The 15,105-nt window shown below is 53.9% G+C and overlaps 1 protein-coding gene across 1 annotated transcript in view; it reads right to left on the bottom strand.

The window, feature by feature from the left end:
- IGFN1 (immunoglobulin like and fibronectin type III domain containing 1) overlaps window positions 1-14,314 on the bottom strand; it is a 31,479-nt gene extending 17,165 nt beyond the window's left edge. Inside the window, exons 1-11 of the mRNA XM_039227547.1 lie at window positions 14,242-14,314; window positions 12,562-12,684; window positions 11,098-11,237; window positions 10,098-10,197; window positions 8,611-8,655; window positions 8,302-8,347; window positions 7,585-7,759; window positions 6,588-6,701; window positions 4,950-5,118; window positions 3,586-3,858; window positions 2,788-2,839 (exon numbers count right to left, since the gene is read on the bottom strand). Of these exons, the coding sequence (XP_039083478.1) occupies window positions 2,788-2,839; window positions 3,586-3,858; window positions 4,950-5,118; window positions 6,588-6,701; window positions 7,585-7,759; window positions 8,302-8,347; window positions 8,611-8,655; window positions 10,098-10,197; window positions 11,098-11,237; window positions 12,562-12,684; window positions 14,242-14,314 (1,310 nt within the window). The remainder of the gene's footprint in view (window positions 1-2,787; window positions 2,840-3,585; window positions 3,859-4,949; window positions 5,119-6,587; window positions 6,702-7,584; window positions 7,760-8,301; window positions 8,348-8,610; window positions 8,656-10,097; window positions 10,198-11,097; window positions 11,238-12,561; window positions 12,685-14,241) is intronic.
- Window positions 14,315-15,105: the final 791 nt, after the last annotated feature.

The following is a 15,105-nucleotide window of genomic DNA, read 5'->3' as shown; positions in this document are numbered from 1 at the left end:
CCCATCCTCATTCTCTCAGGATCCCCCAAGCCATCCCCATAAATTGCCTCACCCCCTGACCCCATTCTCCCAGAACCCCCCAAACCATCCTTATAACCAGCCTCACCCCCTGACCCCATTCTCCCAGAACCCCCCAAACCATCCCTATGATCTGCCTTCCCCACTGACTCCATTCCCTCAGGAACCCCCAAATCTTTCCTATAGCCTACATCACCTACAAGCCCCATTCCCCCAGAAGGCTCAATACCATCCTTATAACCTGCCTCACCCCCTGGTCCTATCCCCCCAGACCCAAGACTCCTTGACCTTTCTCCATAAGCTGTTCTGCTTCCAATTTGCTGAGGCCCTCGAATTCCTGATCCACCCCCATAACCCGGCACACCGCCAGAGCCATAAGCCCCCTGGGTCTCGGAACTGACCCCAGCATGAGGAGCTAGTGCCTCAGGGAACCTGGTGTCATCCCAATGGCCAGCTCCAGCTCCAGAGGCCCTAGCACCAAGGTCCCTGGTCCCATCCCCATCATTCACTGCACCTCCTGCCTTCAGATACCCTGGCTCCATGGCTCCTGCTTCCCTAGAGCCACCGTCATGGCCTCCTTCTCCAAAGGCCCCTGGAGACCCTGAGGGTCTGAAGTCCCCAGAGTCTCCAGTCTGACCCCAGGACCTTGTTCTTCCAGAGACCCCTGGTTCTGCTTCCACATGTCCCTCTCCAACAGTCTCCACTGTTGCAGAGGTCCCACGGCTTCCTCCACCTACAGACGCTGCTGTCCCAGGACTCCCTAGGCCACCACGAGAATGAGGCCTTCTCCCAGGGCCAGTATCCCCTTGGCCTCTGGATGCATCCCCGACCTCTGCATGTATCCTGGCTTCATCCATGGGCCCTCTTTCAGGGCTGCCTGAGCCACTCTTGAGACCAGCAAGTCTCCCAGACCCCCTTATGGCAGGGCCGTAACCATCTTTGTTTCCAGACCACATTCCCCCAGGTGGCCCTGAGCCGTGCCTATAACCACCCCCTTCCTCAGACTCTGTTCCCCCCAGTGTCCCAGAGGCCACTCTATAACCCATGCCATAACCAGATCCCATTTCTTCTGATGCCGCTGAGCCGTCCCTATAACCAGCCGCATTTTCAGGACCTATTTCCTTAGCATACCCTACGCCACCGCCATACTTAGAACCCATTCTCCCCACACCTCCTAAGCCATCCTCATGGCCAGTCTCACCTCTGGGTCCTTGTCCTCTGGAGTCCCATGACCCATTCCAGAAATCTGGTTCTGAACCTATCGCCCCTGGACCTCTTAATCCATCAGCGTCCCCTAGTGTCCTCCCAGACCCCCGAGGACCCAGGCTTGGAGACCCAGTTAGCCTGTGGCTTCTGGTGTCCACCCCCTGACCAGATCCCATCAGTCTAGCCCCCTGGGCACCACCCACACCACCTTCCCCTTCACTAGACCCCAACATTCCAGGCCCGTGGTGAGCCCCAGTTTTGCTAAGACTGGACCCTGTGTCATCCCAAGGACCTGGGCTCTCGGATTCTATTCTGCCACTACCTTCTGGTCCCCACTGACCTGCTGTCCAGCCTTGGGAATACTGGAAGCTTCCGGAGCCATGCCCTGTCTCACCCAAGTCCCCTGCTGTCTCCTGGCCCTGCCTTCCCCTGAGCCCCTGTAGGTCCCTTTCCCAGCCCCCAGGACCTCCTGGGCTTCCAGGGCTGGTTTTGTAGCCCTTTATCCCACCCAAAGACTTCCCTGGGCCTTGATCACCTGCCTGTAGTGAACCCTCAGCTTTGTCCTCAGGCCCTTCTTGTCCCAGAAATTTTCTGCTACCATCAGATATTGATGGTTCCTGGAAGTTCTTTCCTATAGATATCTGCCCTAGAGACTCCTCTGACCCCCAGTAGCCCCTTGCTTCCCCATCATCAACATCCCTACCTCCTTGAGAGCCCCAGGACTCAGGGCCTATGCCTGTCTTGGATCTAGAAGCTCTTTCTCCAGGGTACCCCTGGGCCCCAGGACCACCTGCCCCATAGCTGTCTCTGGCTCCCCCCAGGTCAGTCCCACTACCCCACACTGCCCTTGTTGCTACTTTCTGCCTTTCCCTGCTATAATCACCCCCTCCCTCCACCCCATCCAGGCTTTCCCCCTGCAAAATCTCCATCGCCTCCCCTTCTGACCAAGAGCCCACAGGACCAGACTGGGATCCCCTCAGAGCTGTCTTTCCTCTCCCAGGTCCTAGATGAGCACTGCAGAGCTGTTCCTGGCTCTGCCTGTCCAGGGGACTCTGATGGTCCTCTCTGTACTCCTTTCCTTCCCTGCCGCTCCCCAGTCCTCCAACCTGAGGGCGCCTGGACTCAGCCTCCCAGCCTCCTGCTGTTCTACCATATCTGTCCCCATCACTGCCTCGGCCTTGATCTTGCTGTTGACCTTCCATGAGGCCCAGACCTGATTCCAGGCCTTCTCCCTGTGGATAGGGGCTCCCCGGAAGTCTTCTGTCCCAGCCTCCCTCTCTGTGCAGCTGATTTCCCCCAGGGGGAATGACTGTGTATCCCTCTGCTTCCAGAAAGCCCTTTCTTGCCTGCCCAGGGCCCCAGGCTGAGCCAGCTGCCCCATCACACTCCATCAAGGAATAGCCATGCCCACCAAGGCCACCTGTCTCTGAGCCTGCTGTGAGCTCTAGCTCAGATGCAAGCCTGGCCCCATTAAGGAAGCCCTCCAGGGGGCCCCGTTCTCTGGGTTTCCCTCCCTCACTGCTGATGCTTCTGGAATCTTCTGCTGAGGTCTGGGCTCCTTGTGCTTGCAGCCGGTGGTCAGCACTTGTGGTCATATGGCCTTTATCCTTCCCAGCTTTGGTGAGAGGTCAATGTCCCCATAGAGAGACAAAAGAAAAGACCTGTTAGATCAGACCAAGGTACCTGTCTGACCTCAAATTTGACCTTCAGGTTCCCCAGTAGAGCAAAAGCTGACCGCCTCAGAAAGAAGCCAGGGTGTGCCAGCTCACTGATAGACAAATTTTATCACCAGTTCCCCCAGACCTGCACCCGTAGACCACCCCGCCCTGTTATGTGCTTCAGGAAGACTTTCAGAGAAAACATATAACCCAAAACACATCTGCTTATCAAATTGCCATGAGAGTTGCCTGCTTTTTAAAAGATCTATTTGCCCCACCATCTGCCTTACTAATGCCCAATTTATAGTTTCCTGACATCACCTTGAACCCAAATCCCCAGGGGGATGTAAGGGTGTTATTTGGCCTGATCCAGAGCTTTTCATCCATACTGGACCTGGGCCAAGCCCCAGCCAGGACCCTCAGGCCATCTTGGAGCTGCCCACCCCCCATCCCCCCAGAGCAATTCCAGAGGCCCTGTGGAGCAGATGGAGCTAAGGTAGACTCACCTGGCAGTGAGGGGCCTGCATGACAATGGCTCAGGAATAGATCTCAGGAGGCTTCCTCAGTCTCTGACAGTGAAGGAAGCATCCAAAGCAAATGGCCGACCAAAGGAAGGCCCTGCTCCTGGCCTTTTCCTTGCCCTCCTCAGCCCTGAGGCTTGCCTTGATAGATGAAGGGAAAGACAGAGGTGCGAACCACTCACCTTCCACCACTAGCCAGGCACCAGAGCTGTGGAACCCAGTGCTCAGTGAGTAGAAGCCCATGTCTGAGAAGCGGGCCCCCCTTATGATCAGACAGTAGGTCAGTCCATCGGGAGACACAGACACTTCATATTTTTTGCTGGGCTGGAGTGGCCGGTGTCGGAAACTCCAGGTGGCATTGGGGCAGGGGTTGGAGAGAACACACTCGAAGACAGCGTCCCCCTGCTCTTCACAGTGGACCTCAGCCAGCGGGACCACCACTTTGGCGGGAATGGCTGTCGGGGAAGGAGAAATGGGTGGTGTCAGCTTGGTGGCCTGACACACAGGGCCGGGAGTTTGGAAGCCCAGGTTCAGACCTGCTCAGCCACAAACCCCCTGTTTCACCTTGGCAGGTCACGTCCTTACCCCAAGTAACAGTTCCCCCCATATTAAATGAGGGGTTGTCATTAGGTTATGAAGAGTAAGATTGTTTTTGGTTCTGGAGTTCTGTAATCCTTTTTTTTTTTTTTTTTGAGAGAGAGAGAGAGAGAGACAGCGTGAGCAGGGGAGGGGCAGAGAGAGAGAGGGAGACACAGAATCCAAAGCAGTCTCCAGGCTCTGAGCTGGCTGTCAGCACAGAGCCCGACATGGGGCTCGAACCTACAAACCATGAGATCATGACCCGAGTCAAAGTCGGATGCTTAACCGACTGAGCCAGCCAGGCACCCCGAGTTCTGTAATCCTAAAGCCAGAAATGATATATCAGGGTAAGATGGGTACATGAAGAAACCAATATGCTGACTGCCAGTGCTTTATATTTGTTATCATGTGAATTTTTATGACCACCTCCAAAGTGGGTATTATTATATCCTTTTTATAGGAAAGGGGAGGCAGCAGGGGAGAGACTTCATACACAGCTACTTGTGGGGATGGGACAGGGTTTGATGAGGGAGGAAGGGACGGTTCCCAGGTGAGATGTGGGCACTAAAGGCAGGGAAGGAAGAGGTCTGTACGGGGCACAAGTGTGCCTAACCTGGGTGGAGCTTCTTGCTGTGTGTGGGGGGGTGCTGTCTTGGAGGTGAGGGTCTGCCTTAAAAAGGAGTGAGGCTGTGGAATTAGTTTGGACCTAATCTGGAAATCACTGGTTGCTACAGAAGGTCTGTGAGCAGGGACATGGCATGGACATCGTGTGTCTGTGGCTGGAACTCAGCACTGAGAGAACATAAACCTCAGACCAAGACTTTTGGAAAGCAGAGATCATTTCAGTTTTGCAAGGAGGGGGAGGGGGTGCATCACATTTATCTCCCCCCTCCAGCCATGGCACCGACCTGATCCCCGCTCCTTACAGATCTCCCCCACTCAAATGTCTGCAGGGACGACCACCCACCGCTAGCATCCAGTTCCGTGGAGAAGATTTCCACATCCTCCACCTTGACCTGGTAAATGCCAGCATCCTCGGGTTGCAGGTCCTTGATCCGGAAGTGGTAGCGGTTCCCTAGATGCCGCAGACAGTGCTTGACCTGGTTGTTGAAGCCGTAGGGGATCATCTCACCATCCTGAGGCAGAGAACGGAAGAGAAGGGTTCAGGGGCCTCAATGGGTCCCCAGCACCTCCTGCCCCAACCCCCTCTGACAGCTTTCTCCCACCAGAAAACATATTGCTGGAACCACACAGCAGATGGGAGGGGGATGGGGGCGGGGAGTGGAGAGCAGGGCTCAAAGGCCTTGAGAACAAGGAATGTGAGGTGAAGGGGAATAAATGTCCTAGGAGTGTCCCTGACTCTCACTGCGGAGTAAATAATCTGTAAGTGTTACACAAGAGGCACCTGAGAGTGGGAGATCTTAATTCAGATTGAGTAGAGCAACTACCCAAGTCGCCTTAGGGGGTTAGCAGGAGGTAGAGAGGCAACACCAGGAGCCCCAGGGCCCCCCCACATTCATTCACAGAGGGGTGCAAGAGAGTTCTATCAGATATCTTCAGGGCTCTACAAAACCCACACCCATTTTAGCTAAAGCCTAGATAGATTAATCATGATCTTCGGTTGCCTACTGTGCCTACTGTGTGCCAGGCACTGTTTTAGGTACTTGGGGCACATCAGTGAATAAAACAAAGATTCCTGTCCCCATGGAGCTAAAATTGTATGAGGAACCCAGACGAACAATAAATATCAGAAGCAGATAATATAATGTATATTAGAAAGAGTTACAACTAGGATAAAAAAGACAAGAGAGAAGAAGGTACAGATTCAGGAAGGCAGGATGGGGTGGAGGACACAGCAGTGTCACACAAGGTGACCAGGGGAAGCCCGGCTGCGGGGAAGACCATGATGTCAGGTAGCAGGACCGGCCGGAGCAGAGAAACAGAGGCAAGCCCAGGGAAGAGGGGAGGAGGGTGGGAAGAGAATTGCAAGGGGAAGAGCACCAGGAGTGAACAGAGCTAAGAGGAGGGGCAAATCATATATGATCTCATTCATCATTTAGTTGTGCCATGAGATAGGTCCTATGTTACCCTCACTTTACACGTGAGAACCCTGAGGCACAGGGAAGGTAAGCCTCTTGCCTGGGGTCACACAGCCAGTAAGTGGTGGGGCGAGGATGAGTCTGACCACAGAGCTAGTGTTGCTGTGCTCTGCTCCCTCCCCCACACACACATCTGCCCCAGGCCCCACTTCGTTGACAGGCAGTTACTACTGGAACCCATGCAAGGATGTGTCAAATCTCCGGAGAGAGAGCTCAGATGGATGGGGGTACACTTTCTCAGAATCCTTTTTTAACCCCCCACCCTCTACCCCTGTGCCCTGGCTGGAGACCCTGGTTGCTCAATTCTCATGGAGAAAGTTAAGGTAAGAGGACTCTGTGAAATGTCCGCACCAAAGTTTGACCTCACTTGAATCAGGAAGTCCATGGGATGCAGGACTCACCATCTGAGGACCTGAGTTGCTCCCAGAGGGGAACTCGGGGACCCCTAGTTCCTCCCGCCAGGACCCGTAGCATCCCTCCCCCTTCAATAGCTCCCCCAGCCTCACCTTATACAGGTAAATCTTGCTCTCAGAATACTTGAGATCCAGCTCCAGGTCAAACGTGGCAATCCCCTCCTTGCTGACCTTGATGTGTCTCAAGTTGGAGATGGCGTTAACATACTGGGGAAGACAAACCCACCCAGGGAGCTCTCTGAGCTCTCTAATCAGGGCACTCCAAACCCACACACTCCAGCCCCCCAGTGCCCCACTCAAGCATGCATTTGCCCATTTTCCAGGAGGGAAGAAAATTTCCAAGATGAGACATCAGGTCAGCAAGGAAAGTGAGAAAGGACCCCAGGTGTCCAGGTGCCCTGAGAACCTGGGAGGGCTTTTCTGTTCATCTGTTATTCTATCCAATAAAAATTAGTTGAGCGCCTACTGTGTGCAAAGCCCTGTGTTAAGGTCAAAGAGAAAGCTTGGAGGAGAGAAAACTGAGTCCCAGGACGTTTGATGAACCACCTTCAAAGTGACAAAATACTATTTTCAGGAAGATGGAAACTAGTTGTTTTACATTTCCAGAAGACAAAATCAGACTAATGTTATGGTTAGGCTAGACCCAGGGCAGAACTTCCTGCAGTTTATAGACGCTGGCATGAGAGTACTAATGGCAACTGTGAAACTCCCTGCACTGGAAGCCTTTAGAAATAAGACCGATATCCAAGGTCTGGGGATGCAGACAGCTGACAGGAAGCCCTTGCTGCACCAGGGCGAGCATCTTAAGTACATTCTCTCGTTCATCCTCTCACTAATCCTTAGAGGCAGATACGGCTGGAACACCCATTCAAGACACGGAGGCCCTAACTTTCCCAAAGCCCCGGATTTTAGTATCAGAGCCAAATTTCAAAGCCAAGTCAAGTCGACTTGAGACCTGTGTCCTTGGCCCGGGACACTGCACTGGGCGTTTGGGGAGGTGGGGACGGGGCGGGGAGGGATGGGTGACAGGCGGAAGAGCGGGTCCCGCACTAAGCCTCCAGGTCGGGGGCCGCAGCCCAGGAGAGGGTACCTGGGCCACCTTGTCCGCGTGCTCCTTCTGCATCTCCCGCAGCTTGCGCAGCATGCCCCGGTAGTCCACGATGCCGTACTTCAGGCAGATCCGCTCGTAGTCCTTGCGGTCGGCCGTCATCAGCAGCTGCCACACCTGCGCCAGGTCCACCTTTTTCTTGGCGGGAGGCGGGGCCCTGGGGAGCAGGGTGGGCAGGTCAGAGGCCAGAGGAGCCCCGGGGGAGCCCCAGGAGCTGGTCTCCTCGGCCTGGCGGCCTGCCCCCCCACCAGGGGCTGCAGGGAGCTGCCCTCTCTGCACTGGAAGAAAGGGACAGGGGGCTGGGCTCTGGGACCGACCACTGTCAGGACATCTCCCCACAGTGCAAACTCTCTCGCAAGAGAAACAACGGCTCCTGACAACTTGTGTTGTGGATTTCTGAGAAAGACAGGCAGGGCGAGGGGATGTGCAGATCATTCTGTCACTTTAACACTTCTTAAAAACATCATTGTTCTAGCAGAACGTCCCATGTTACAAAGGAGTAAATCAGAACCAGACAGGAGAGATGATTAAGGACATAGAGCTTAGAGGTGGCGTACCTCTCAGTTCAGCCCTCTCCCTCCTCCCATTGGCCACCTGCAGTCTAGCTTCCCAGCCGGTGGAGTGGAGAGCCGAGCCCGCCTTGCTCATGGAAGTAGCCGGGGAGCCTTCACCCCTGCCCCTGGACAGGCCCAGACCCACCTCTTTTTCAGGAGGTATCGGTATTCCATCAGCTGCTTCCTGAGGTCTAGAAAAGAAGCAAGAATGAGGCCCCAAGCCCAGCATGGGATGCCAAGGGGCGAATGCAGGGCTTTTCTGGAGAATGGGGGTAGGGTGGGGAGGCAGTCTGAGGACCTGTGGTCCATGGCTGACCACCGAGCTTTTGAAAAGCACACTCCTGGGGACTGGTTATGACCCGTAAGGTAAGGGCTTGGTCAAGTAGGGAGCACCAGGCAAGGAGAAGCCCCTTCCCCCAAACCCAAAGAGACTTCCGGCCACGCTTCCACCTACCCTCCTGGGGCTCCTTTTGCCTCTTCCGACTCTTCCGAAAGCCAACTGGACCATCAGGAGGAGAGGAGGGAGTTAATGTGAACAGATGGGGAGAGAAGCAAGATACATTGATGGTCTTCCTGAGAACCAGCTGAGTGCCAGGGCCCTGCCCTCCCTACTGTCCTCCAAGTCACAGCAACGGCTCAGCGAGGGGGCTGAACAGGGCGGATGGTCTGTCTGCCATAAGCTTTGATACCCCAGAGCCTTAGCATGACTTAGGTGGAGCTGACCTGATTATCATCGCATGCAGGGAAGGCCCACCAACATGGCTGCTGGAGCAGGGAGGTGGCAGAAATGAGTGAGGTGTACATGGGTGACTGACTACACACTGAACTGTGTCTGGAGGGGCTCTTCCGTGCACCTGCGAGCTGCCGTTTCGGGATACAGGCCGACATTGCCAAAAACGTCAGACACAGCCGTTTGGCGGATCCTGCAGCCTTTCCCAGTCCTCGGCCTCATCACCCCACTCCCACTAGTAGGAAGGAGGCCGGAAAAGCTAAATATTTGCCTTCCTGGCTTCCCTTGCAACTAAGAGTGGGTGTATGAGTGACACGGTTCTGGCCAATGAGATCTAAACAGAAGTCTCCAAGGAGTTTCTGAGAATGCTTTGGCTTTCTCGACGAAAGGGCCAGATGTACTAGGTACATCTGAACATGGGCTTGGTGTGGGTCTGCAGCAGCTGTTTTATGCCTGTGAGGAGATAAACCAGCCTCTTCGGGTAGCAGAGCTGTGAGACAGGAAGAGTCAGGCTGTCCTGTGACAGCCCTGAGCTGTGGCTTAAGCCCTTGGGCTCCGATCTCAGGACTTCTTATCATGTGACATACTCAAGTGTCTTAATTTCTTGGGCTATTCGTAGTAGGGTTTTCTGTTACTTGTGGGCAAAAGTGTAACCTATGGAAAGACTAGATTTGCTTTCTCAAGAGACACGTAAGTTCCCCTGTTATTACATGTCAGCAATTAATTTAAAATTTGGAGACACTGCACAAGCCAAAGCAAGCAAACAAACAAAAAAACCCCCCACCTATTGGAGAAAGGATTTGGCCTTCCTATTACCCGATTGTCACCTCTGACATTGGCCTGTACGAAGTATCCTTTGTCCACTGGAGAAACTGAGGCCCAGAGATGAAAATGAAGCCCACTGAAGGAGTTAGCAGAAGGTCCGGGACCAGAAACCAACTCCCAGGCCCTCGTTCCAAGGGTTAAGAGAATACCATTCAGAGCCTCTCCAATGGGGTATCTGCTGAGGGTGCGCCTTTTAAACCATAGGCAAAGTTAGCGTGTGAGTGTGTAAAGCCCAAGGGCCCTGGCATCAGATAGGGCAGCAGCCTTGGTGTCCATCTCTCCTTTTACCCCACCAGTTGCACAGCCTCTGGGGTCTCTGAGGGGAAAGGCAGGGCCAACACCCAAGCACTGATGAGACAGGAAGAGGGGGAGGGGGACAAGCCCACCTTCAATGACCAGGAGCCTGGTGGAGCACGTGGCTTCTCCATACATGTTCACTGCTGTGCAACGGTACACGTCTGTGTCCTCACCCGTCAGCTTGTTGATCTGCAGAGAGGCCAAGGCCAGGGGAACTGGGCTAGCACCTCCCCTTCCTCCACTTACTAGACATGGTTATAGGTAAATACACATGGAGAAGACACAGTCCTTTCCTCGTAGAGGTCACAGTCTTCATCAAGAAAGTCAGACCCCAAAACAGAAAGCTGGATCTTGACCAAGAGCAGATGTACCAACTCTTTGCCATCAGAGACAGTGTGGTGTAGCAGAAAAAGCTCACTTTTTTTTTTTTTTTTTATCTGGGACTGAATATCATCTCTGTCGTATATTACAGGCTATGGGACCTTGGGTAAATTACCTAGCCTCTTTGAACCTTTGTTTCTTAGAAGGTGAGGATAACAACATCTCACAAAGTGGTATATGGTCAGGATTAAGTTACATAATCTATGTCACATGTTTGGCGGAAGGCCCAGCACATAGTAGGTACTCCATGACTGGTAGCTGTAATTATTACTCATATTGGCCAGCATTGAGTGGTCCCCAGAGGCCAGAACTGGCTAGACACTTTATATAAACCATCGTATTCATAGCAACACTGTAAAGTAAGTGCTACAGATGAGAAATCAGAAAACAGAGGTACAGAGAAGCAAGTAATTTTCCAAGGCCAAGGTGGTGGGCCTGGGATTGGAACCCAGGCTGTCAGCCTCCAGAGCTGGCATACCTAAGCTCCAGCCTCCACTACCTGCCAGGAGGTTGTCAGCAGAGGTGCCCATAAGCCTGCCAGACCTACATCTGGCTCAGGCAACCTGGAACCCCAGGATGGAGCTGTCAGACCCAACCCCAACTGGGAACATCTCCTACTCCTCTGGGGATTGGAGGCCACCAGGGAGACCTTCAAGGGGACAGGAAGAAGTGAGTAGACCTGGGTCAGGGGGAGAACTCGGATCATACCTGTAGCACGTGCTCCTTGCTGCCGGGGGCAGAGGAGATCTGGTACTTGCTGGAGTTACTGAGGTTACCTTTGGTGCACTGCCAGTGTACCTTGGGTCTGGGCTCCCCACAGACCACGGCCCGAAAGATGGCATTTTTCCCTGGGGCAGGAAAAGGCGGTCAAAAGATTAGGTTAGGGGCAAGGGTGACAGTATACTTTATTGAGATTTTCATTTATGTTACTTTCACTTTCACTGCTCCAGGCATTTCAACTGCCCAGCCCAAGAAGGGGGTCAGGCCTTAGTGCCCTTGACTCAAAGGCTCTTACGACGCTAGGTGGAGAGCAGCCGTTTCCAGACAGTGCCTGCCTGGCTTCTGAATCACAGAGTGTAGGCTCCTTGAGGAAAGATGCAGCCAGACTGTCCATGTGGAAGGGGAGGCGGGCAGGCTTGGGGCGGAAGGGGGCATTTCTTTGCAAGTGGGTAAGGGAAGGAATTGGAAGGACTCTCCCAAGCCTGGGAAGGGGAAGAGACTTTTGTGGGTTCCATGTCCACTCTCGAGGCAAAAAGGTCCTGAGATGCAGGGTTCCAGCTTCAGAAAAGCACCTGAGCTCCATGCTTGGCCTGGAAGCCTGGGAGCTGACTGCCCTCAAGTAATCCCTTGGGCTCCTGCCAGGAACATTTCAGTAGAGATCAGTATGGAGTGAAGATCCAAGGGCCCTTCCCAGTGATGAAAGACACTTTCTCATGACCTTGTTGAGTGGGGACTTAAAGTCAGATTTAGAAAAATAAAGTGCCATTCTTTTCCTCACACCGGAATGTTGTCAACTCAAGGTATTGCAGGAAGTTGTGTTGGGGACAGAATACCAATTCTTATCCCTTCCCCCTAAAGCCTTTGCTCCCATCATTTTCCTGGGTACTTTTCTCACATGACTCAAATTAACTATTTTATTTTACTTTATTTTATTTTATTATTTTATTTTAGAGAGAGCATGCAAACAGGAGAGGGGCAGGAGAGAGGGAGAGAGAGAATCCCAAGCAGGCTCTGAGCCAAGCACAGCTTGATCAACATGGGGCTTGATCTCACCACCATACCACGACCTGAGCTGAAGTCAAGAGCCGGGTGCTTAACCAACTGAGCCACCCAGGAACTCCTTAACTCCTGCTGTAGCTGCTCAGAGGCAGGGAGAGGGGAGGATGCTAAGAAACACCACTACCGCTTCTGCTCCCCAGTTAGCATTCCCCAATCTTATTCCCAAGTATTTCTTGTTTCAAAATCCCATAGTATGTGTTCGCTCTCTTTCCACATCCTGCTCTTCAGGTCCCTTGCCCTTCTGGGGACCCAGACAGGCAGGTACCCCACAAGTATAAGGAAACACAGTGTGGCCTGGTACTGGACTTGGGGGCTGGGAGGCAGGCTGGGAAGGATGGTGCACAAGCCCCCTCCACTGCACACACTCTCAGCAGCCCCCCTCCCAGCTCTCACCTTCCTGCAGCGCCATGGGAACAGGCTTCTGCTGGAAGTCTGGGGTGCTGAAGCCTTCGGGGATCTCCTCCACCAGCTGCTGGATCCTCACCCCATGAAGTGGGGATTTCTTGAAGGGCTTCCCTAGGGAAGGTGGGGGAAAGGGGGATGAGTCCTCCCTACTCTTCTTCGTGGGCGGCCCTTCAACACAATGGAGCACTGACCCAGGCACCTAAGGACCATGAACCCCTCCCCCCCTCACTATCCCACCATTGGGCAGGACTGCCTCCCAGAGCTCCTGCTTGTGAGCAGGGTCCTTGAATTTTCTAGTGGAATCTGACAGTCCTCCAGTAGTGTGAATGGAGCCCCTGGGAAGTGGGCAGGGGGCACCCAGGGAAGACCCTGAGAGCGTCATTGGGGTAAATCTGGAGAAGGGAGGATGAGAAGGGGCTCCAGATGGGAGACTTTATTCAGGAAAACAAGTTAAAACCCAAATATGAGACTAGAAAAAGCCAAGATACAGGTGAATTCCTAAAGATCTCTGAGCCCTGTCCTTCCCTTCTCTCCACCCAGTGAGAAGCCCAGATGAGGGGTAAGACCGGGGAGGGGAGGGGAGGTCAGCTCTTCTCTCACCTGCCATAGTTTGGGTGCCTCTTTGGTTACTGAAGGTGGCAGCTGATCTCCTGAGAACAGAAGACAGAATTGCTTATGAGAGGTGCAGGCTGGTCTTACCCCATCTCTCCCCATCTCTCCCACATCATCAGCGCCTCAGTCAGTCTCTGGCATGGGAGCCGGGTAGAGGTGCTGCCCCTGAGAGCTTCTCTGACCCCACCTAATGACACCGATTGGTGTCCTGCAATTCCCTGCCCAGAGACAGGGAGAGTGCAGGTTGCTGCTCGGTTATACCTTTCCCAGGTAACGGAGACCAGGGGGCTGAGCCTGTAACCAGTGCTGGTGGCTGGGCCTTTGAGTGCGTCCCCAGGCCTGATGGCCACTCAGAGGATAAGACACAGCCTGGCCAAAGCCCAGGAAATCAAATTCCTGGCATTCAGGATTCCTTCAGCTCTTTAGCGGACTGCCCCTTCTTGGTTTTAGAATATTAGTTTTCCAGGAATATTCTCTGGGACTCTTGGCTCCTCCCCCAACTCTGAGATTTTCTAGCAAGGCCCATCAGCCTTCTACCTCCCACCCTCAACCAATCTGGAATCCTACTGATGACCAGATCTGCAGGGGGGAATCCCTTAGTTGGCTGTTCTTCAACTCTTTTGACCCAGGCTGACAGGATCCTCATAAATCCATCTGCACCGCCTCTGAAGCCAGTGAGTTATAGCGCCAGGTGAACAAAAATGCTTTCCAGCCTCTCCCAACCACCATTACCACTGTCTCCCCCTGATTTCTTCGCAATTGCACCCTTCCATTATGGCTGATGGGGAATGCCACTCAGGAGAGAGAAGGGGCTTGGGTCTGGGCTGGGATGAAAGCCTTGATGAGAGACATGAATTGAAGGGCAGTGGTGGTGGTGGGGGATGTCTTGAAAGAATTCTCTGGCAGTCCCACCTCCTGTGTGGTTGGCCCGCGGCCAAGGGGTTCCATTTTGAAGATGCCACTCCCCGCCCAAAGAGCCTTGTGTTCAGGATAGAATCACACATGACAGAGCAAATTCTTCCCTCCAACTGACACTTCCATTTCACAACTGCCCACCCGCTGGCACTTCTGGCCTCAAGGTGTCCCCTCTACAGCCCAGCGGCTGCCCCCCAGTGCGCTGGAATGCCATGGTGCGCCAACTGCGTTCTGTAGCGGTCACAGGGCCACAGCCGTTGCGCAGCAGGGAGTCATGAGGGATGGAGAGCAGCCGCCAATGGAGGAGGATGCAGCCGACCACGAGTGGCGGGAGCTGCAGGGGTCTGTGTCCCACGCGTTCCCCAGTCCCATCCCTGGCACCTGTCTACGACCCCCACCCTCTCACGTAGTTAGCGTTTAACATGGACACCGTAGTTGTCATCTTCATTTTCATCTTCCTCCCCCTCCCCGCCGATCACTCTCACCACCAGCTCTCAGTCACTTACTCCGCTGTTTGTCACACATGAAGTGTAATGCTAACTGCTGCTCTCCCTCTGGCCTCCTGCCTTCAGGGCGCAGCTGAGAAGGGAGAGAGAAGCAGAACCCCTACAGGGGATTTAAGGGTCTGAGTTTCAGCCAACTTGCCCTCTGCACCTCCAATCTCTTCAGGAAGCCAGATTTGGGACAAGGTTAGTGACAAGTGGGCAAGAGATCTGCTTGACTGGAGACTAGAAGGATGTGGTCTCAATCAGAGGGGAGGGGAAGGAAATGGATTCTCTTCCCATGAATTCTCTTTGCTCCTTTGAGAAGAAATCCCAATTTTTCTCAGCACCAAACAGCAGCCGTGTCCTGCCTATCCCACCATGACTCTCAGCCCTGGAGCCCAGGGTAGTGCCTCCTGGATTCTCCCGGAACTACAGCCCTCAACACCCCGCCCCCCCCCCCCCCCCCCCCCCCCCCCCCCCCTACTTGCTGTCATCTTGTGCCTCTAGGTAGCTGCTGCCT

Source organism: Hyaena hyaena, unplaced genomic scaffold (genome assembly GCF_003009895.1).
Source record: "Hyaena hyaena isolate Hyena2069 unplaced genomic scaffold, ASM300989v1 scaffold_28, whole genome shotgun sequence".
Classification (NCBI taxonomy): Eukaryota; Metazoa; Chordata; class Mammalia; order Carnivora; family Hyaenidae; genus Hyaena; species Hyaena hyaena.
This window is presented reverse-complemented; position numbering and strand designations above follow the sequence as displayed.